Here is a 24,161-nt window from a genome sequence, read left to right on the forward strand (position 1 = left end):
CCTTTTAGAGGTACACATTTTAGAGGTACACATTTTAGAGGTTCACATTTTAGAGGTGCACATTTAAAGTTATCAGTTGTGAAAGAATATTGACAGCCATGTTAAATTTAAAGTGAGTTAAAAATTATATTCAGATCTAGATATAAAATGTTTCGTAAAACGACATTTCAGCCTGACCCTAACCTTTAACAAGACTTAAAACTCAAACTATGGTTAACTATAACATATTGACTGTGCATGCTGTTATTAACATGCTGACATGCAGTCCGAGACTACAAGCATGTTATAATTAAGGTCAACGACTTCCTGAATACAATTAGGTTTTTCTGTATGGAATGTTTAATGAGTTGTTAATTAAGTTGTACCTCAGACACATGGGAGCTGTTAATATTTTGGTGGGATCTCTCAATGTTCTGATGTGACGTCTCAATGTTCTGATGTGATCTTTCAATGTTCTGGTGTGATCTTTCAATGTTCTGGTGTGATCTCTCAATGTTCTGATGTGACCTCTCAATGTTCTGATGTGATCTTTCAATGTTCTGGTGTGATCTCTCAATGTTCTGGTGTGATCTCTCAATGTTCTGATGTGATCTCTCAATGTTCTGGTGGGATCTCTCAATGTTCTGATGTGATATCTCAATGTTCTGGTGGGATCTCTCAATGTTCTTTTTTCTTGGATGAATTATAAAGTGGACTGATAATTATTTCGTAAGATAAAGATTGTTACATTTTTTAAACTGCCTACACTTCAATCCCATCAACCATTATGGCACGCACTCGTCTGCTATGTTGACATGACCTGGTTTTCAAAATGTTGCCTAATATGTCGACAAAAGGTCACAAAATACATATTTACACATTTACACACGTTTGTTGACTTAAAAAATCTTCGCAATCCCCCCCTCCTTCTGAACTTTTTTTTTCTCTTTTGTAAACTTGGAGTTCTTCCTATAGAGACTCCATGAGATAACTCTGGCTCAGCAGAAACTATTTAATGTCTATATGTGGCCCGATGTACGTGTAAACTCTTATGTAGATAAATGTCAATGACACTACGGGCTAGAATTTGATTTTTTTTATACAGATAACACAATATCGAGTTAAATAACAATGAATTGTAACAAACACACAAAGATGACCTTGCTAAGTTACAGTTTTTTACTCAAGGCATTTTTCTTAGTCAAATCAGAATTGGATAACATAATATAACATGGTTACAAAGACAGTTTGTGTGGAAACACAAACTCAGAATCGGCCCCCGAAGTGGTCCACCTAGAGTCTTCACCAGGATTCGAACACGGGACTTCCGGTTCCAAGTGCTTTATCCCTCAGATACAGCCTCTCCACATATTCATTTAGCGTACACTTATATTTTTTAAAATAATAATTATTAACCTTATCGATACCTTCCAGATTAATAACATGTTACATCTAATAAAGAGAAACTGAAAAATATTTATTCATCTTACAAAATTAGATAAATTGGCAACACGAAAAAAAAAAATTATTGACCTACTTTAAGAAGTGATCTAGCTAGAAATGACTTGACAGACTTAAACAATACTTTCCCCTCGCTAACAAAAATTAACATCTCCATTGCCATTTGTCATACAAACTAGTTCTAGCTCTAGCTAGATCAGGGGTTCTCAACCTGTGGGTCGCGACGCCCTTTGTGGTCGATTGACAATTTGCTAGGGGTCGCCAAAGACCATTGAAAAAATGGATTGTTATTGTCTATTCTTCAATGGCTGTGTGTGTGTGTGTGTGTGTGTGGGGGGGTCGCGGCTAAGTGGGGGATTGTAAAAAAGGGGTCGCCGAGCATAAAAGGTTGAGAACCGCTGAGCTAGATGATAATAGATTTTAGGAAACATCAAGGCCATCTTGCAGAAATTCAGATAAACAACCAAACCGTAGAACAAGTGCATGAATATAAATACCTAGGTACAGCCATCAACAACAAACTGAAATGGAATGAGCACTGTCAAAACCTTTACACCAGAATTCACCAACGACTCTTCTATCTTAGAAAGCTAAGGAAATTTAACATCTACAAAACAATAATTAAACTTTTTTATGCAGAAACCATCAGCAGTCTAATTAACTTTGCCATCACCTGCTGGTATGGTAATACTTCACTGGCGCAAAGACATAGACTAAATAGACTAATTAAAAAAGCATCGTATATCACTCAGGTACAGCTACCATCTCTTGAAAAGATTTTTTCATGCAAGATGCCTTTCCAAAACACTCTTGATTCTTAAAGATAACCTTCACCCATTAAACCACTGTTACATAAGATCTGAACGAAGTGGTCGTCTCCTTTCCATTAGGACTAAAACAGAAAGATTTAAAAACTCCTTTATCCCACTTCGGTCAGAGTGTTACAATGTCATTTGTTGCCATCGAGAAGTTCATAGAAGTCAAATTCATGAAGGGCTGGTTGTGAATGTGTATGTGTTTCGAGTGTGAATGTTGTTTGCATTTGCATCTATATTGTTATTATTACAGGTGGTCAATTGTAGTCAAACTGAATTTCCATTTGATTATATCAATAAAAATTATCTTATCTTATCTTAACTTAAAGTATAGTTCCAAACTCATATTATAAATTATTCATACAAATAAAACTTGACACAATTCACTTGAAGTAAGGTATAATTGGATGCCAATCATGTGGTATAACGGTTATAGGCCAGATTGTATAGAAATGTCCGGGCCGATTTTAACAACCTGTCCGCCCTTGATCTTTCTCCTCCAATGAGTATGTCATTGGTGTTCTCTAGGCCGATTATAGTTTCCATCTAGTCATCACAGCGATCAGCCTACAAAGTGTCCAGAATTTGACAGGTGTCAAATGCAAAAAGGCAGGGTGACCCAGATGATAACTGGTTTTTAAGGTCAGACGTCTAGCGGCCCACGTTTCCTTAATTAGAGTAGTGTACAGGCGTTTTAAGGACACTTATCTCAATGTGCACATAATTATCACAATAAATCGTATTATTATTACATTATTCGGTATTCTTGTTAGCTTAACATCACAGAAGATCCCTGGCCAGTTTGTCCCAAAACACATCAGTTATTTCCCCTTGTGGGTAGACAATGTATGTGTTTTTATTGAGGTGATACAAGAGGTCAGCTCTGTCGTAGGTATGGATTCTTTGATGAGAAACACAAGTACTGGACGCCCTGTGTGGACAGACTCCATGTTGGCCATCTGTGGTCAGAAAAAAAAGGTCATGATTACAGTGAATAAATCGATTTCATTACAAACAAATATTTTAAACAAACGTGATATGTAACAACAAGTGAATGTTTACCTGTACCTATCCCTTAGTCCAGTGATGCCCAGCCTTATTTGGTCTGCGGGTCATTTTTAATTTTCGGCATTCGTGTCGCAATAAGCTATTTTAATAGTTTACATAAATTAATGTGATGCATGAAGTTTATCCAAAATCATCTTCTGAATATCTGGCTGCATAGATAAAACACCAAGTCGGAGCACTGAATCTAGATGTTCATCCGTGAGGCGATTACGTCACATGGTTTTAGCCCGTTTCATCATTGAAAAAGTTCACACAAATCAGTGCTTGAAAACATTGTGATCATCCTTAGCGCTTGTTTTCGAAGATTTGGAAACGCTTCTGCAGGTAACATGGAGTAGCAGTCAATAGTCTGCATCACTTGAAAAAATTTGTCAAGCAGGGATGTCTGGCTTTGTACGTCAATCAGTTCCAGTTGCAGATCTGTCGGAGCACTTGACACATCGGCAGCAAACGGATTTTCAAAAAGACGGATTTCATTTTTTAAATTCTGAAAATCCACAAAACTTTCACTGAAATGATTCATCAAGAGCCTCTGAATTTAGATCATTCTTTTTTTTAGGGAAAGACATATTTAGCTGCTTATCATTTCGTAGAGTGGTACAGGTTGGAAAGTGGACAAGATGCACACTTTCCTCCTGTTGAATGAAGAGTTCAAATTTTGTTTAGAAATCACATATGTCTGCATACACATGCAAAATCAATTTGTCTTCCCTTATAGTTCGGTGTTCAGTTCATTTAGATGTGATGTCGCATAAAATAGCCCAATCCCACAACCATGAGGGGTCGTTCAGTTGTGGCACTGGTTTTGATATTTACGTCATAAATATTTTAATTTCTTGTCTCAAATCAAACAAATGTTTTAACACCTTTCCTCGGCTTAACCAGACTCCCCCCCCCCCCCCCCCGCACTTAACTGTGAAATAGAACGTCTTCATATTCAGACTCTATTTCTGTCAGAAAATCTTTGAAAGTCTGTGATTCAACGCTTTTGTGATTTGATGAAATGTACAGTGTTAAACACAATCATCATCCCATGGTCCAAATTCAAAACCTTTCCACAGAGATTTTGTTGGTGAATGATGCAGTGAAGCTGCAGGGGTTTAGTTCCATTTGACTCAACAACTTTTTAAATAACTCTTGCTGTCATTCCGCTGTGACATCCAACCATATTTCTAGCGCCATTAGTAGTCACTCCGAATTATTATTCCAAGGAAGAGCAAGGTCCTCTATGATGGCGGACACTTCTTTGAACAGGTCTCATCCAGTTGTAGTCCAATGCATGCTCCTCATAGCTGCTAACTCTTCTGATATATCAAAATTGATGTTTGTACCGCGAATAAATACCAAGAGTTGCGCATTATCAGTTATGTCAGTGGACTCGTCAGCAGCAATAGAAAACTTTTCGAATTCTGCCGCTCTGTCTTTTAATTGTGAATGGAGATTTACCCCCATATCTTCCACTCGCCTTGTAATTGTCTTGCGAGAAAGGTTAACAGCTTCTACTGCATTCTTCTTTACAGGACAAATCAATGCTAGCAAGCACTTTTTTACACATTCGCCATCGCAAAAAGTCTTCATCGCTTAAGATGTGAGCAACTCTGTAGCTGGCCCTTGTCGCAGACTCATTTTCTTGTCTCTTTTTGTTAAATATTATTGTCAATCCCCCAATCTCTAGCCGTAATTTGGCAATCTTGTCTTCGGGGCTCAAACCAAGAATGCCACTGTTGTGACACGGTTACTGTATGTGGTCAACCATGACACACGGTCAAGTGTTGGGTATCGGAGAGTTAAGGGACTTGCGGAAAGTGACGAGTGTGTTGAAGATATGCAGAAGGAAGTGATCTAGTGGAGTTGGTTATCTGTAGATAATGTTAGCCTTGTCAATATGTTATGTTTGAATGCTTCACAATAAAAGACAGTTTATACTTAAAAGGACTTGTTTCTTCACAAAGTGTTTATATGTGTTTGGCTTCATAATGCCTTTTATTGTTATGTTCTTTAAAAACAGCCAAACTTTCTTTACAAATCAAACATGTTGGCTTACTATCATATTCCACAAAAAAGTAAAGATCTGTCCACTTTTCCTAAAAGTTTCTACATTCAGAGTCCACTTTTCGTTTCTTAGGTTTTCCCATTTTATTAAATCGCAAACATTAAACACTACGGCACCAATCACTTTGATATCAAAAGTACAAGGCCCAAAATGATGCATCAATGACACTCTGTGTTGCACACACAAGCTGTCAAGAACACGGCTAGCTCAAGACAGTAGCGGAATTTTCCAAGAATTAAAAATAGCTATCAAGTTTTATCGTCATTGAAAAAAACAAACAACACTTGTGTTCTTACAATACAAAAAATAATTATTATGAAGATTAAAATACCAAACATAAAGATGGAATTCATCAAAGAATGAGTGAGAATCCTAACTTAAAGAGAATATTTTTTCAACATTATAATTTTTTACATTTTTTTTTTACATTTTGTTCCAATGCTTTGTCGGGCCGGATAGAAGCACGCGCGGGCTGGATCTGGCACGCGGGCCGTAGTTTGGGCATCGCTGCCTTATTCTGTTGGACCGTTGAGGCACCACACAAGATTTGTCGTCCGCATTTCTCCTTTCCACTCTCTCTTTAGCCTTAGTTAGAACCTCCTCCAATGGCAGACCCGTCCATTCCTTTATGCTGTCTTCCCATCGCTTTCTCTGTCTGCCTCTTCTTCTTTTTCCTGGTACTGTTCCTTTAAGGAAGGTCTTTGCGAGCCCCGAAGATCTTGTAATATGGCCATATATTTTTAGCTTGATTTTTTTAATGATAGTTTAGCAGGTAATCATGGGGTCCAAACACTGCAGTAACACTGTCTCTAATTTCTTGGTTTCTGATGCGGTATTTAAATGTGATACCTAGGATCCTTCTGTAGCATCTCAATTCCATTGCTAGGATCCTCCTCTCTAGCTCTGCAGTCAGCGTCCAAGACTCACAAGTATATAAACAACGTGGCCATGACCAGGGAGCGCGTCAGTCTGATTTTGGTACCGCGAGCTATGCCTTTGTCTTTCCATAGTATTATTTAATACTTCAGTGGATTTGTCTGCGTAAGTATTGATAAAACATGTAGGTCACAGCAAGATCTGCATATCCAGGTAAACTACCGCACTCTTGCAATCTCCAGTGCAATGACTTATTGTATGTTTTGTAAGTTTTGTCTACAACAGTGTTTCCCAAACTGTGTTCCGCGGAACCCTAGTGTTCCGCGAGGTCTGAATAGGTGTTCCACAAACTACTGGAATAATTAACTAGTAAGTCACCGCGTAAATTAATCTCTAAAAATAAGCAAAAAGAGTTCCGCTAAATCAGTGTTTCTCAAACTTTTTTTGTCTGGCGGCACACTAAAAAAACTAAAAAAATTTCGCGGCACACCATGAAGAGCAACAGTTGTTTCATAATAAAAAGAAAAAAAGATTTGACCTGTTTTTAAGTATTACATTTAATGTGAAGGGTGTGCCTGTTTTTGAGAAAAAATGCGATCTAATCGAAGCTCCAGAGCCGACAAACAAACTCGCATTTCATCATCTATTGTAAGAAGTCTCTCTCTTTTCTTAGACTTGATTTCAGTCAGTGCTAAAAATTCAAACTCACAAAACCATGAAGATGCAAATGGAAGAATTATTTTGATTGCTTTTAAACTGATAGAAGGATATAACTTGTTGATTGAAATCCAAAACACATCCAGGCTTTTCTCTGCAAAACTTGACTTTAGAAATGCATCGTTTTTTAAATCAATGATGAGCTGCTCTTCTTCATCAGTTGTCAGATTGTAGCTTCATTGTTTCCAAATGGATAGCTGACCCATCCCATAGTCATAACTTCCAACTATTGGAAATGATTCCTGCAATGCTGACTGTAGGTGTTTTAAAGTGTCCAGAATTTCGGGGGTTATTTCTTTATTTGAAGCACATTCATTGTAAGTAAGAAAGCAGTTGAAGACTCCTTTCGAGATCTTACTTTGCCACAAAGGTAATTTTTCACCAAATGACTTCAGTTTTGAGGATGCAGTGATGATTGTTTCGATGTTCCTTGAAGATTTTAATTCAATGAAGACCTTAACCCACCAAATCTCGTCATGAATCGAAAATCCAAAGTATTTTATTTCAGCTTCCAAGAATGAAATCAGCTCAGCCTTGAGTTGGACGACACGCTTTAACAGTTTCTCCCCGGAGAGCCAACGAACGTTGGTGTGATACAGGAGACATTTGTAGTCTGAATCCATTGCTTCACAAAGCTCTGGGAAAAGTCGGGATGCAAGCAGTCGAGATTTGATGAAGTTTATAACTTCAATCACTTGATCCAGAGCAGACATCAAATCTTTCGGGCAAAGATTTGAAGGCAAGAGCTTCTCTGTGGATCATGCAGTGAACAACTAATACTTTTGGATTTTATTGACGCACAAGAGTGACGAATCCCTTTCTATTCACCCGCATGGAAGGACAGCCATCGGTGCAAACACTGACACAGTTTTTCCACTGTAGTTTGAAGAGCAAAATGTTTTCGTTCACCACTTTAAAAATATTTTCGCCTTTGGTCGTAGTTGGTAAGTCTTTGCAAAATAAGAATTCGTTGGCACATTTTTCATCCCTTATGAACCGAATAAAAGCTAGCAGCTTTGCTTTGCCACTAACGTCAGCGGATTCATCAACTTGACGAGACCACAGCAGCGACACTTCATCGTCAGTCACGTCGAAGTGTTCGCAGATTTGGTCTTGTAAATCTGACAAAAGTCTTCAATTCTGCGCGAGATAGTATCATTTGACAAAGGAATTTTTTTTAACTTTTTCGGCGGCATCGGGTCCTAGAATAGTTTCAACAACTATTGCTAAAGCTGGTGCAATGACTGATTCAGTCTCTGTGTGTGCGTTCTTGCGTTTTGCTAATAACTGAGCAACCTTATAACTTGCAATCAATCCCTTTTTTGGCAGCTTTAGGTAGTTCGTAAGTTTCTTAGCTTGTTTATTTTGTTGAGCCCTAATGTTTTCGAAGTATTTCTTCGGTTGCGCTTTTACAACTGGGAGTTTTGTTTCCAAGTGTCTTTTCAATTTGCTTGGAACAAGCGCCTCATTCGACAGAGTTGCATTGCAGATCATACAGAAAGGCAATGGAGAATCTTCAGGTCCAGAAGATATGAAACCATCTCCGATGTAATCTTCTTTGTACCTTCGTTTGGTCCCTTGCTTTTCATTTAACGCTTTTGCAGTTTCATTCTTGCTAACGTATTTCTCCATGGATAACAACGAATAATGCTTATTGATAATTTGTTATGATTAGTATACACATAACTAATTTACATGAAACACATCGCTTATTATTATCGTTACCAATTCAAGAACTGCTGTGCGTCTGCTAAGGCGGCCTACATTTGAGTCATTATAATAATATATGTATAGTGGACAATTCCATAACCTGAAGAGCCTGAAACCTGAAAACTCCCGCGGCACACCTGCAAATCTTCGGCGGCACACTAGTGTGCCGCGGCACACAGTTTGAGAAACACTGCGCTAAATACTCAGAATGTGCGAAGTGATCCTTAAAGGAACAAGTTTGGGAAACACTAAAGCATACAAACTGACAATAATTCAACAGCCTTGTTACATAGAGATCTAAACCCTAACCATAAACATACGGTAAAGTTCTTACCTGCATTTCGAAGTTACACCAGGTGCTGTTGAGAAGATTTCGTGTGAGAACCACTAAAGTTTTCCGACTCTCTTTGACGGCAGTCACAATGTTGGAAGCGATGAATTCCCCCACAGCAAAGTCTCGTCCATGGACCAGGACTGACAACTTGCGTTCAGTCAACTCTAAGAAAAATGTTATAAAGCATGAATTTATCCCTCGGAAAAACGTACACCTGTCTAATACATAATATCTCAGTTATAGTGTCTATGCCTAACAACATAAGATCTCAGTTATAGTGTCTATGCCTAACAACATAAGATCTCAGTTATAGTGTCTATGCCTTACAACATAAGATCTCAGTTATAGTGTCTATGCCTTACAACATAAGATCTCAGTTATAGTGTCTATGCCTAACAACATAAGATCTCAGTTATAGTGTCTATGCCTTACAACATAAGATCTCAGTTATAGTGTCTATGCCTAACAACATAAGATCTCAGTTATAGTGTCTATGCCTAACAACATAAGATCTCAGTTATAGTGTCTATGCCTAACAACATAAGATCTCAGTTATAGTGTCTATGCCTAACAACATAAGATCTCAGTTATAGTGTCTATGCCTAACAACATAAGATCTCAGTTATAGTGTCTATGCCTTACAACATAAGATCTCAGTTATAGTGTCTATGCCTTACAACATAAGATCTCAGTTATAGTGTCTATGCCTTACAACATAAGATCTCAGTTATAGTGTCTATGCCTAACAACATAAGATCTCAGCAATAGTGTCTATGCCTAACAACATAAGATCTCAGCTATAGTGTCTATGCCTAACAACATAAGATCTCAGCTATAGTGTCTATGCCTAACAACATAAGATCTCAGTTATAGTGTCTATGTCTAACCAAAGTTATAGTATCTATACCTAACCATACAAGTTATAAAATCTCAGTGTCCAGGGCTAATATCATCAGATCAAGCCAACATGCATATCAAGCAGCTCCGGGTATACATAACTAATACTCCTGAATATCATTATAACAAAGGAATAGTCTATTTATAGCGTTGCAGTATCACCTGGTACAAGGTTTCCCAAAATGAAGTCCTCATCCTTATAAGCATAGGAAATAAACACGTCATAGTGAAACTGTTCAGATTTAGCAGTGTTTTTTATTTGACCTTTCACCATCAAGTAGGCGGCGTAATATACATATCTGAGTCTCCAGCGAAACCTATAAGATAAAAAGAGAGCCAATATTCTTTTTTATTTTATAGTGTGTCTTATTTGTAGTATTTGCAATGCAAAAATTTCCAACTAAATGTTAGTCATAAAAAAAAAAACAAGAAATCTCTAGATTGTTATTTAAGCTTTGTTTCGTAATCAGCATATCATTTATGCTGAAGGTTAGGGTCAGAGTGCTAAAATGAGTGCAGTATTTCATGCGAACTCGTAACAGCATATCTGGTGCTGACAAAGTCGTCCTCCAGAGGACTATTACAGTTTTCTTCTCAACTAATGCGCTTGTCCTCGTTGGGTCACAAATGAACGAACCTAAACACAGTAGTGCAAAAACATTTTAAAAAGTAAAAAAAAAACACCATGATTCATCCCAAAAAAGGCCCCTCTTTTTGTGACTGTAGAGCCCTATTCAGGAGAAATTTTCCAGTCCACAAACTTCGGTTGGCTGCCTGGTCGAGTGGCATGCGCTCTAGACAGTCGCCTATATGGTCCCGATCAGTCTGCCATATAGTTTAACATAGTGATTTATTTAGGACAGTCTTTGACAATTTACTAACCAGTACAGCACCGCGACAATCACACAGGAGACCATACCAGGGCCGACCGTAGGTAAAGGCAAACTAGACAACCGCCTAGGGCAGGGGTTCTCAACCTGTGGGTCGCGACCCCCTTGGGGGTCGATTTAGGATTTGCCAGAGGTCGCATAAGACCATCGAAATTATGGATTGTTATTGTCTACTCTTCTGTATGTGTGTTTGTGTGGGGGGGGGGTCGCCGCAGAGTGGGAAATTGTAAAAAGGGGTCGTCGAGCTTAAAAGGTTGAGAACCGCTGGCCTAGGGCCTCCAAATGGTGGGGGCCTTGCACAGGACTCAAAAAATTTTTCCGAGGAGAAATAGAGAAACTTGTGCCCATTGTTATTGTTATAGTACACTTTTTTTTAAATTGCGTAATTTTATTTTTTTCGCTGCTTAGGTTTTCTTTTTCTATTTCATTAGGCCACCACATTCTTTTCGCCTTTGGCCTCCAACTATCAAAGACCGGCCCTGACCATACAAAAAATAAATTCTACACTATTCTAATATAGAGATTTAGCTAGGACAGTGTTACTCACCTGTACAGCACGGCTACTACCACGAAAGAGACCATACACAAAGTTGCAGAGATGACTACCAGGAAGAGGATGGAGTGGTCAGCACACCTTCTGCCAAGAAACTGCAATGTCTCCATATAGGCATCTTGTATCAGCACCGCGCTAGACGTATTCTCATATCTACACATGTAATTGGGGAAGTTGGCATCAAAAGCCCTGGAACTGGTCATCCATTTCAAGAAGTCAATGTTAGTACAGTCACACTGGATCGGCGCGTAAGACAAGTCGATAACGACAGAATGATAAGTCAACAATTGGTCAATATGTTGTCGTGTCTCAAGGGGAAGAGTACTCAGCTGGGTGTGACTCAAATTCAGCAAACTTAGGTTGAACAGATTCAGAATACTCACGTTAAATGCCCACATGTTGTTCTGACTCATATCGACCTCTTCCAAAAGATTCAAGTTTTTAAAAATCTTTTTCTGGACTGTGGTCAGAGCGTTTTTTGAAAGGTCAATTATTCTAAGATTTTTTAAGTGTTTAAACACTTTCTGGTTGATGTTGTGTTCAAAAAAGTCTTGCAGCTGATCGTTTCGGAGTCTAAGTTCCTGTAAGGCACCAAGATATTGAAACATTTGTGGCGCTATGTCCTTGACACTGCTGTCACTTATAAATAGCTTCAAAATTTTATGCAACCCTATAATGGGACCTTGAAGTAAAGGGAAATAATTATTACAAAAAATCAAAGATTCGAGCGAGTTACTCGAATTGAAGGTCAGTTCTGTCAGACGGTACCTTAGACCAGTGAATCTCAAATCAAGACAAAGTAAATTTGGCGGGAGAGTGATTATAAGTGGCCTTGAACTTGTGAACATGTGCTGTGGTGAGGAGCACCGAGTGTCGCCTTCTGGCTGTGGTACGTACTTTGGTATGTTTGGCAAATAAGCGCCCCCATTCAGTTTAAGTACTTTGACACTCTTTAGTGTATAAAGATCATTAAAATACTCTCCATAGAGAAATCTATTAGCCCCAACGATAATGTAGGTCAAATTAGGGGGAAGCAACTGAAGAGCTCCAGTTTCAATGGACTCAAAGTTATTTCCCTGGGCCTCTAGATATATTAAAGACGTCGGAAAACTCGCTGTTATATCATGGTTTATGAATATAGATGGTGAATAAGAAGACTCGATAAAGTTCATTATTAATGTAGTTATGTTGTAATGACGAATTTCTTTCAAAGCAGACATGAAAGATTTAACACCCAGATCTGTGTTGAAACTAATGTCCAGAAGTTTCAAGTTAACCAATGGCTTGAATACATCGTTGTTTAGATTGTCACCTTGAAGATTGCATCCACTTAGATTCAGTTTACTTATCTGATAGATGTTAGATAAGGCACTTTTACTCAGAGACTTAATGTTACAGTAACCTTGAGATAAGTCTAAAGTTTTCAGCTTGGTTAAATTTTTAAAATGTTCTCCGAAAACCAACGAATGAAAACCATCTAAATAAAGACTCTCCAAGTTGGTCAGATTAGCCAAAACTTCATCGGGGAAGTGAAGGCCAGTTTGATGATGGCTGTTTGGGTTACTGTGAAGCTTCAAACATCTAAGCGAAACTAAATCAGAAAACACGCCATTCGGGAATGTCTCCTTAAAGTACACCAGGCTATTGTTCCCCAGATTTAGCCAAATTAAATTGACAAGTCCCCAAAACGAGCCAACTTGAAGATGAGTCAAATTATTGAAAGACAAGTCTAAATAATTCAACTGAGAGTATCTACAGAATGTACAGTTTGGTAGCACTGCAATGGCGTTGTAATCGAGTCTCAGTTCCTGAATGCTGTGAGGAAGATTGTTGGGAACATTTTTCAAACCAAGTCCTGTACAGTTACAAGAAATACTTCTACACGTACATTGGTCGTGAATTTTACTGCTCAATCTTGGTACGCCATCGTCTTCACTCGAGACAAGACCCAGTGTTTTTGGATGGGTGCTTTCTAAATAGTCTTTGACATTGTTGACTACATCCGGTTTGAATGTCTCTTTGAAATAGTTGGCGTCCCAATCGCAGGCATCCTCTTGGCTCTGGGACTCTTGCAAATATTCTATACAATCATCATCGTAGATCTTTATTGGCCAAGCCACTTCGATCCAAGTGATTACCATTAAAATCAATACTTTCTTCATCCCTTTGGATAAGGATGTTTACATTGAGCTCTTTTTTTTTTTTTTCAAGGGAAAAAAAAATGGATGCGTGTCAGAACTGAAACTACAGTTTATAATGATGCCAACAGAAGTAAAGCCAGAGTTTGTCTGTAATGTTAACGTCTTTTCAGATTTGGTCTTGTTATTTTCTCCATAAATTATCTGTGCGCCTGAAAGTAGATTTAATAAAAGAAGGTTTATAGAAACATGATTTTGTGCATTTATACTGATTATATAATAATAATAAAAAAGAAAAAACCGCTACCATTATCGATATCGCCGTACCACTGTCTCATAATTTAAGAAAAACTGAGATAGAAAAACAAAGAAAATATGGGAACCTGGGCTTGGAGATTAAGCGTCTATGGAAATTGACCAAAATAACAATATACCCCATTGTTATATCAACCGAGGGAATAATAACAACTGACCTCACAGACACCTTCAAGGCCCTTAACATTCCTAGGAACATCTTCGTAGCCTGTCAGAGGGCGGTACTGCTGCAGACCTGCCACATCACCAGAAAATTCCTCAGTGGAAACTGTTAAAGGGACTACGATGAATTTTGTTTCTCTTTAGCGAAACTCGACCCTGGCAGCGCCAGAGAATGACTACTCGTTCATTTCTAACATAATAATAATAATACAACATTGATAAGGCTGCTTCCTTAGCATGGCTCAAAGCAGGTCATCTCTACCCTGAAACAGAAGGCTTTGTCACAGCAATACAGGACAGAGTAATTAAGACAAAAAATTACGAGAAACATATCTTAAAACTCAATATTGTTGACATATGCCGAAAATGTGGAAATGTGGGTGAGTCAATTGAACACAAAAAATGGCAGGATGTCCAGCCCTATCGGAAACTGCCTACCTAGGTCGCCATAACCAAGTTGCAAAGCACAGACAGATGGAATGAGTTCATATAAGCTTAGTAAAACAGATTGATATGCTCCTTGGTCATGGCCAATTTCTTTTATGCTCATGAATCTTTGAAGCTGACTGCAGAACTAGATAGAAGGATCCTAGCCATGAAATCGAGATGCTATAGGAGGATCCTAGCCATGAAATCGATATGCTATAGGAGGATCCTAGCCATGAAATCGAGATGCTATAGAAGGATCCTAGCCATGGAATCGTGATGCTATAAAAGTATCCTAGCCATGAAATCGAGATGCTATAGAATGATCCTAGCCATGAAATCGAGATGCTATAGGAGGATCCTAGCCATGGAATCGTGATGCTATAGAATGATCCTAGCCATGAAATCGAGATGCTATAGGAGGATCCAAGCCATGAAATCGAGATGCTATATGAGGATCCTAGCCATGGAATCGTGATGCTATAGAATGATTCTAGCCATGAAATCGAGATGCTATAGGAGGATCCAAGCCATGAAATAGAGATGCTATAGGAGGATCCAAGCCATGAAATCGAGATGCTATAGGAGGATCCTAGCCATGAAATCGAGATGCTATAGAAGGATCTAAGACATGAAATCGAGATGCTATAGGAGGATCCTAGCCATGGAATCGAGATGCTATAGAATGATCCTAGCCATGAAATCGAGATGCTATAGAAGGATCCTAGCCATGAAATCGAGATGCTATAAAAGGCTCCTAGCCATGAAATAGAGAAGCTATAAAAGGCTCCTAGCCATGAAATCGAGATGCTATAAAAGGCTCCTAGCCATGAAATCGAGATGCTATAAAAGGATCCTATGTATCACCTATTAAGACCGCATCACGAATGAGAAAATTCGAAACAGTATCACAATGGCAACTGAGCTTCATGATGACCTGCTGATCATTGTCAAAAGACTAAAAATTTAAAACGTGCGCCAGGGGCAAAGTACTTTATTGGCGCCCCCTCCACCATTTACAATGAACATATATAGCCCCCCCCCCTGAGGGTAGCGCCAGGGGCATCGTGCCCTATTGCACCCCCACCCTACGCCTCTGGTATGTCCATTTCAGTAGGTTATCAGGGCTCGCAAAAACCTAAACATTGTACTTTATTGGCGTTCCCCTCTCCCAATTACCATGAACATATATAGGCGCCTCTGTGTGTCTGACGTCCATAAGAGGGTAGCGCCCGGGGCATCGTGCCCATGCCCCCCCTCTCACTACGCCTCTGGTATGTCCATATACTTCGGTCATCAGGTCTCGCAAAAATCTTTTTAGAGTGTGACAGAGTGAATGAGAGTACAGTCCGTGTTAAGTCATTCAAGGCTAAAGACAGCAAAACGAAGAAAGATTACGTGTGGTGCCCCAACAGTTCAACACTGCGAAGGTGAACAAAGAGTATATCACATTGGAGTCCTATTTACTCTTTCTCTCCTAACTGACAATAACAACGTTGATTTGACCTCATTAAATTAAATTATTGTATATTTTTATTTTTTTTTGCATTCCCCTTTAATTCTATACCAAATACAACATTTTCTGATAACAAACAACAAAGCTATTGAAGCTTAATCATAACAGGGGTAGTGAAATAGTAATGAGCAAACTGAAGAAATTCGTCGAAACGTGGAAAAATAAATACGGAGAGAAAGAGTTAACTGACTCTCTCTCTGCACGGATCCTTGATGGTTGGACTGTCGTTCTGTTGCCTTGATGGTCCCGGGCTCATACCCTGCCCACTGCCATCCCCGAGAGGTTTCGACTAGGAGGTAGATTATCTTCAACTCTGAAGGAACATCCGAAACATGTAAAGAAAAAATATAAAATGTGCATTAAAACGAATAGATTCATAATTTTAAATTTCGCATTACTGTGTTCTTAAGAATATGCACTCATGATACTGTCTTTAATTCACTTACAAGAACCACTAGTACCTTACTTCTACTAACAACTGTCTGGTCCAACACCACGCCGTATCTAAATCAACACTTGTCTTAGTTCGAACTAGATCCATTCATGTTAGTCCTTAAACCTATGTCTAATTTCTTCCCTATCGTCTTGTCCCCCAGATTCTGTTAGCACCCCACATTTCTCGCTGTGTTATATATGCTGCGTGTCCCAAACTGTATTCTTGACTGGTACACCAGTGGTTCCCAAACGTTTTTCCATAAGAGAATACTTCGCACACCCTGAGTATTTACTGGAACACTTTGATTACTTTTAAGAAAGGTTTATTCCAGTGGTGGCCTACTTTGTCAATTATTCCAGTAGTTTGTGGAACTCCTATTCAGGCCACTGGCGGATCCAGGGGGGGGGCGGTAGGGGCGATCGCCCCCCCCCCCACTCGGCCGACCCCCCCCCTTGGGGGGGGGCGGACGAATTTTAGTATAGAATTCACACAATTTGTATACGAATTTATTACTTATGTTAATAATATATACTAATTATTTATATTTCAACCTATTTTTAGATTATTTCGCCCCCCCCCCTTCTAGTAATTTGGCCGATTTGGTAGGGTCGGGAGGGGGCGATGGCATCAATCCGCCCCCCCCCCCCCACCATAAACTTTCAAGTGGGGGGGGGGCGGTCCTATTTATTTGTAGAAATCACAGCTTGCTAACAGAATCAATTAAATATCTATATGATTAAAACTTTTTATTGGTATTTTAACAGGTCTTTATATTATGTCGTTCATCTTTGGCCGATTGGAAGGGGAGGAGCGAATACCTCTACTGCCCTTCCCATCTAAACCCTTTGAGTGGGGGGGGGCGGTCCTACTTTTATGGAGAAATCATAGTATGTGAACAAATTAGTCGAATATCTATATAATATAAACAGGTGGAAGTGCGATACATTCAATCACCTTCCCCCCCATCTGACAAACCAATACTTTTTCTTTTTGTATTATAGTAAGAAATTACAAAATAAAAAAAATCTGTCACTAATACAATTTATATATGCTATAAAGTAAATTCTTATATCGAGTCGCCCAACCCCTATTCTTTAATGCAAAATGCAATCATTAGCAGAAATTATAAAAAGGGGGGAGGATTAATCGTTTTCATTTTACCGCCCTTCCCCTTTCCAGACAGAGTTTGTGTAATTTGACATGAATTTATCATAACTATTTTAAGAAAGACTTTGCTTTGGAAAAGTTATAATTCAAACGAAATTTTTCAATATATCAGTCACGGTTGAGATGAGTTCAAAAGCCAGATAATCTTTTCCTAGTCGACTTTTTCCAACCTTTATCTCATATTTTTCTAGTTAAATAAATTTAGGACTATAACTCACAATTTATGCTTACATTTTATTGAATATTATTAATCGAATTTTTTTTTTCGGCGGCGATCCTCAAAGCCTTAATCTAAATATGTGGTGTATCTTATCTTTTCAAAGAACAAATCGGTTGTATTTGCAATGTATTAAGGGACTATAAATTCATATTAGAATATTTGAATATTTTTCCATATTATTCAAAAGGCCCTTTATAATAGAATGAATAATGAGCTGTAGGTCAGGAGAATGCGTTACTGCAGTGAAGAATGCCAAAAAAACGCTTTTAGCGTTGAGGTTTCGCCCCGAACCTCACTGATGAATAATAAGCTGTAGATGTCAGGAGAATGCGTTTCTACAGTGAAGAATGCAAGAAAACGCTTTTGGAGTCGTGGCTTCGCCCCGAACCCCACTAATAAATAATGAGCTGTAGATGTCAGGAAAATGCGTTTCAGACGTGAAAAATGCAAGGAAACGATTTTTGCGTCGGGGCTTCGCCGCGAACCCCACTGATAAACAATGAGCTGTAGATGTCAGGAGAATGCGTTTCTGCAGTGAAAAATGCAAGAAAGCACTTTTTGCGTCGGGGCTTCGCCCCGAACCTCACTGATAAATAATGAGCTGTAGATGTCAGGAAAATGCGTTTCAGACGTGAAAAATGCAAGGAAACGATTTTGGCGTCGGGGCTTCGCCGCGAACCCCACTGATAAACAATGAGCTGTAGATGTCAGGAGAATGCGTTTCTGCAGTGAAAAATGCAAGAAAGCACTTTTTGCGTCGGGGCTTCGCCCCGAACCTCACTGATAAATAATGAGCTGTAGATGTCAGGAGAAAGCGTTTCGGCAGTGAAAAATGCAAGAAAGCACTTTTGATTGTCGGGGCTACGCCCCGAACCCCACTGAGGAAACTTACAGCGCTTTCCCAGACCCCCAAGCGTGCAAGAGAAAGGCCTCAACATGACTGTTTTTTTTTCTGTTTTTTTTTTCGCCGAAGATTGAGAAACAGTCTTATTTAATCTCATATATCGAATATATATATATATATATATATATATATATATATATATATATATATATATATATATATATATATATATATATATATATATATATATATATATATATATATATATATATATATATGCTGTACGCACGTTTATGCATAGGGTTAAGGTTTACTGGGCGTTAGGGTTAGGGTTTGGAAAAAAATCGCCCCCCCCCCCCCACTCCAAAATTCTGGATCCGCCAGTGATTCAGGCCTCACGGAACACTCGGGTTCCGCGGTACACAGTTTGGAAAACACTGCCCTACACTGTTGTCCGCTAAATTAGTTCCCTTTTAGTTGTAGTGCCCATGTAAAGGCATTAGTCTCAAACTGAACAGATGTAGACCACTGACATGACTCAGTCATGAGTCTGCTGCAGGTCGAGCAATAGATCCGTGAACGATCGTGCCATAAAGCTTAAACAAAAATACTACAGCCCCTCGACCACAGATGTGATTTATGTATCAGTTGTCGTCCTTGATCTGTTTACATGTCTTCTAAGCTAGTCATTCGAATGTGTTCACACAATGAAAGATGTGTGTTCTGGCTGATTCATGCCACCCATTTCATTCTATAATGGCACTAGAAAAGTAGCTGCCTGGGCGTGTGTTTTGCGCGCTGGACTGTCGTTAGGTTGTCTCGATGGTCTCGGGTTCCGCTCCCATCCCCCCGTCGTCCTGCGGGAGGTTTGGCCTAGGAAGTAGATTATCTTCAACTCTGAAGGAACATCCGAAAACATGTCAAACATTTTGCAAAACATTTTACTAACAACAATTTACTAACATGAGAGTTGTTTGTTGTGTTTAAACATCGTCATTTGAATGTGTTCACAACATGAGAGTTGTTTTGTTGTGTTTAAACCTTGAGTGCACTAAAGGGCAGGGTTTTTAGATTCAAGTGTTTTTAATTTGTCTAGAACAATGATGTCCAACCTAATTTAACCTGCGGGCCAATTTAATTTCCGACACTCGTGATGCGGGCCACATGAGCCTAAATGTACCAAATAATAATTAAAAAAAAAACATCAGCCACGCTATCTTTACAAATCAAATGTAATGGCTTATTATCATATTTAAAAAAATCCGTTCACTTATACTGGTAGATTCTAAATTCCACTTGTAGTTTCTTCAACTCTCCCATGTCATAAACGTACAAATGTCAAAGGTTATGTTGCCAATGTATCAGAGAGACCTAATGTAGGTAAGATACATTTTTCAAAAAAATTTAAAAAAAGGGGTGGATTTTTCTACTCTTTGTGCCGACGTTTTGGCGGGCCGGATCGAACCGGATCTGGCCCGCGGGCCGTGGTTTGAGCATCACTGGTCTAGAACAATGGCATTTCTGCCTCTCTTGTTACTATGTGTAATTTTTTAAAATTCATTTTTAACTTCCCTTTAACACATACTGCAACACACACACACACATAACACACACACACGTACATTGCAACACACATGCAATGAAACACACCCAAAGATTATTTTTTTTTCAAAATGATATGTAATAGTCTTAAAGTCACATGACACAAACTTGAGAGTCGGTTTGTCAACATGTCTTCCTGTATGGACTAGCTCAATTAGCTTTGGTTTGTAGTATTTCTAAGTAAATCGTTGAATCTGTCTAGTAGTTAAACCATTTTTTGTTTCTAACAAGTTTATGTGTTTAGCAGTGGCGTAGCACGGTACCCATGTCCCGGGTTCAAGAATAAGTTGATGGGTCCCTCCCCCCATATAACAAAAAAATAGAGTAGTTTGCATGTATCGGTACATTTACTAAAAGACATTAGAGTTCATGAACACAGATGACAGAACCATTTAAGACCATGTTTAAGTACTGTTTAGCAAAGTGAACATAATGAGCAAGCAGCTGCTTTTGTTAAAACAATGCCAGAAGGCATTGGAAAACCATCGTAGCCTTGACATCCTAAGTAATATGGTGATATTTTATGACTTAAGACTAAGACAGCATTATTGATCCATATGGATCTAGATATTATATGTAACTACTAAGTTTCTCTTGGAGGCCCTAAGATAGAGGTGAATCCGACCCTGGCCCAGTGGTTGTTACCCCATGGGGTGTGGGCCCCTAAATAGTCGTGGGCCCGGATTCATTGAACCCCTTCGTGCCATAGATGCTACAATGGAGAGTCTAAAAAAAAAAGACTTTTTTTTTTAATCACGACTCTAGAGGGCCCCCTTCTATAAGCGATTAACATAAAATCTTTAAAATTTTATGCGAAACTTAATGGAATCAATGCTGCCCTTCCGCTGGACCTACCGGCCCAAATGAGTATCCGCCCACCTGGCCCGAATACCCCCAGTCCGCTTCTGAATAGAGGAATTGTAAAAATACTTTTGTCGTTACAACAGGGCACAACATCTATACTTCATGTAGGTTCGATGCTTTGAATGTAATAGGTTTTTCAAAAGAAATACCGGACTTCACTGCCACCTTGGAGTTTATTGAAGATAAGGTTTACGCTTCTTTTCTAATACGAGGGCTGAGCTTATAATAATATTATGCAAATTTAAAATGCATTTGAATATAATGACCCTTATAAGAAAATCCAAATTAAACGTATTCTAATTTTGAATCCAGTTCTAGATTTCTATTTATTTCTCCACGTATAATGTATAGGTATACTTATAGATCTAGAAGTGGCAGTGGCTGAGTGGTAAATCTCTTTGCTTCCTAACTGGGGGTCGTGGGTTCGAATCCCGGTGAAGACTGATATTTTTACATTCTTTATTCCATCAGGTCGCTTCTTGAGTCCAGTCGGCTCTAATGAGTACCTGACATTAGTTGGGGAAAACTAAAGGCGGTTGATCGTTGTGCTGGCCGCATGACACTCTTGTAAACCGTGGGCCATAAAAACAGATAACCTTTACATCATCTGCCCCATATATCACAAAAGGTAACTCAACTTTGCATATAGATCTAAGTATTTTGCTTTTAATGTACCTGCTTTGAAACATATTAGGAACACAGAACCTCTGATGAAGGAATCACCGTTCAGAGTCGCACTGACCTACCAAAATTAAATTTACTTACATGCGAGTTCAAAGTAATACCGCTTTGATTAGATGGCGAATAGTTCTACTCTTGTAACCGTCAATAATAAATGTGTTCAATTGTTCCTACGCATTCGTAAATATTGTTATGGTAAAACTATTTATAGCGCTGGGTGACACATAGCATAACCTACGGGTGTTTTTTTGGGATGTTATATTATGACTTTTATTGACTTAATTTAACATGTTTACAGAAAGCTAGTATGTTTTTGAAGTGATTATCGAAAACAGGATTCAAGTGGCGACTAAGCACGACAAAAAGGTAATACTAGCCAAGGAAGTTGTTTCCCCTGACAAAACAAAATTTATGGAAACGTGGATGTCTATAAATAGCTTTCTCCTCCACTCTGTATTTCAAAAGTGAACATTGCATTATTGCATTATGTTTTTGGTCTAAAATTTTATTTGTGTATATTTTGATGAAATATTCAATAAGGCAATACTTAAATAAAAACAAAACAAAAAAAGATTATCTAAGGGAAAGATGACATAGTTTGACCTTTCTGGACTCATTAATTAGTTACTATTATTTGATCAACTAATTGTTTTTTTTTTCAACTAATTGTTTTTTTTCTATTGATTCGTGTATTGTCATCGACTATGAATATTTATGCAAATCTCATTTGACCACAGAATTGGAAGTGAGAGAAAAAAAATGTGACAAAAAGTATTAAGGGGAATAAATCCGTATATACATCCACATGTCTCATTAAGTAGCAAGTATTTCCTTTATTTCGAAATCAAATGAGATATTTAATGACCAATATTTAATTAACTATTTTTTTTTAAATATTTCGATTGATTCATGTTTTGTCAGACGCAATAAATAATTGTGCAAAGTTTCAACTTGATCCTAGAATGGTAAATGGCAGAAATAACATGTTTCAACTTTTTACCTAACAGACAAACAAAGAGAGTTGATATTAGCTTTTTAAAAACGCAAAGAATATCTTAGTAAAAAATGTAAAGTACCCCTTTCAGACATGGCTATCAGGCAGATGATATAAAGGTCTTTGGTTTCGTTTACCGACGGTTAACAAGGGTAACATGTGGCCAGCACAACGCTTAACCGCAATCACTTTCCTAAACTAATGCCAGGTATTCATTGGAATTGAGTGGACTCAGGGGCATCTTAAATTTCCAAAGTTCGAAACACCAACCTTCACAGAGGTTTGAACCCGAGACTCCACGGTTCGAAATCCAAGCGTTCTACCCCTCCTCCCCCCCCCTGAATATCCAAGTTCAACAAAGATGATAATGAATTAGTTCGTAGCTCAAAAAAACAAGCCCAACTAGTCAAATGACTCAATGTTACAGCTTTGTAAAAAATGTTTGTAAAGTGTTTTACATGTTTCGGATGTTCCTTCAGAGTTGAAGATAATTACTTCCTAGTCCAAACCTCCCGCAGGACGGCGGGGGATGGGAGCGGGCGGGGTTTGAACCCTGTACCATCGATAAATCTGAACGACAGTCCAGCGCGCAAATCGCACGACCAGGCAGCCATCCTATTATTTCTATTATATCTCTATATTTCAATACCTCTCTAATAAGTACCTTAGTTTCTATCGAGGTCTAGGTGTCCCTGGGTTCAGCTGTAATTACATCAAAACAATTAAACATCTCGATCTAAGCACAGATACTTAAACTTCATGGTACATATCACACGCTGGACTCTCTCTTCTCTCTGACAACTAACACACTTCCGGTCATTCGCGCATGCGTTCCAACTAACATGTATCTGTAAACATAGATTATACACACATACCGACATTCATCCCGTGACACTCAATTTTGTACAGAAAGTCTCCAATAATATCAAAATACTTCAATTATAAACGTCACTTATATTGACAGATATACACAGCTCTCTAGTAGACAGTAGAACGAAGATGGGGAACGATACAGAAATGGCACTTGAACTCACTTTGAGATCCCCACTTTCGAGATTTCTGACCCCTCCCACTTCCCGTCCCCCATTGAAACTTTGCAACAAGTATTTCATTGTTCCTGACAAAACACGAAAAACAAAACAAAACAAAACAAAAAAAAAAACAACTTCGCCAATTAGTTCAATAGTAATATTAGATCATTCATTGTTCTCATGAAGCTACGTTTTTCATTTCTGAAAGCGAAAAATTTAATTTTTAAAATCAACTATGTTTTTTTTTTTCTTGAGGCTTTGAATAAGAAATTGACCCATTGCAAAACTATTAGATAATCACTGTATGACATCAGTTAGGCCAGGTTCACATTTAACTTCACTTTCACCTGTCCTTTGGTCAGCTGGACCGTTGGGGCACCACACAAGATCTGTCAACCTTCTTTCTCCATTC

At 38.5% G+C, this 24,161-nt stretch overlaps 1 protein-coding gene across 1 annotated transcript; it reads right to left on the reverse strand.

Moving 5' to 3' along the window:
- Window positions 1-350: 350 nt before the first annotated feature.
- LOC106051072 (toll-like receptor 4) lies at window positions 351-23,833 on the reverse strand. Its single transcript, XM_056013012.1, has 6 exons — window positions 23,383-23,833; window positions 11,348-13,703; window positions 10,073-10,227; window positions 9,014-9,177; window positions 3,127-3,214; window positions 351-694 (listed from the first exon to the last, which is right to left on the reverse strand). Exons 2-6 carry the CDS (start codon window positions 13,513-13,515, stop codon window positions 351-353), a joined length of 2,919 nt encoding a protein of 972 aa, XP_055868987.1. The 5' UTR covers window positions 13,516-13,703; window positions 23,383-23,833.
- Window positions 23,834-24,161: the final 328 nt, after the last annotated feature.

This window comes from Biomphalaria glabrata, chromosome 15, assembly GCF_947242115.1.
Source record: "Biomphalaria glabrata chromosome 15, xgBioGlab47.1, whole genome shotgun sequence".
NCBI classification, from domain to species: domain Eukaryota; kingdom Metazoa; phylum Mollusca; class Gastropoda; family Planorbidae; genus Biomphalaria; species Biomphalaria glabrata.

Excerpts from the sequence above, each read along its gene's own strand:
- LOC106051072 (XM_056013012.1), bottom strand. The coding sequence starts at position 13,515 with ATGAAGAAAGTATTGATTTTAATGGTAATCACTTGGATCGAAGTGGCT. Across the intron at positions 10,228-11,347 it reads GTAGTAGCCGTGCTGTACAG|GTTTCGCTGGAGACTCAGAT; the intron begins GTGAGTAACACT and ends TTTATCTTATAG. Across the intron at positions 3,215-9,013 it reads GGTGTAACTTCGAAATGCAG|ATGGCCAACATGGAGTCTGT; the intron begins GTAAGAACTTTA and ends TTCTGACCACAG.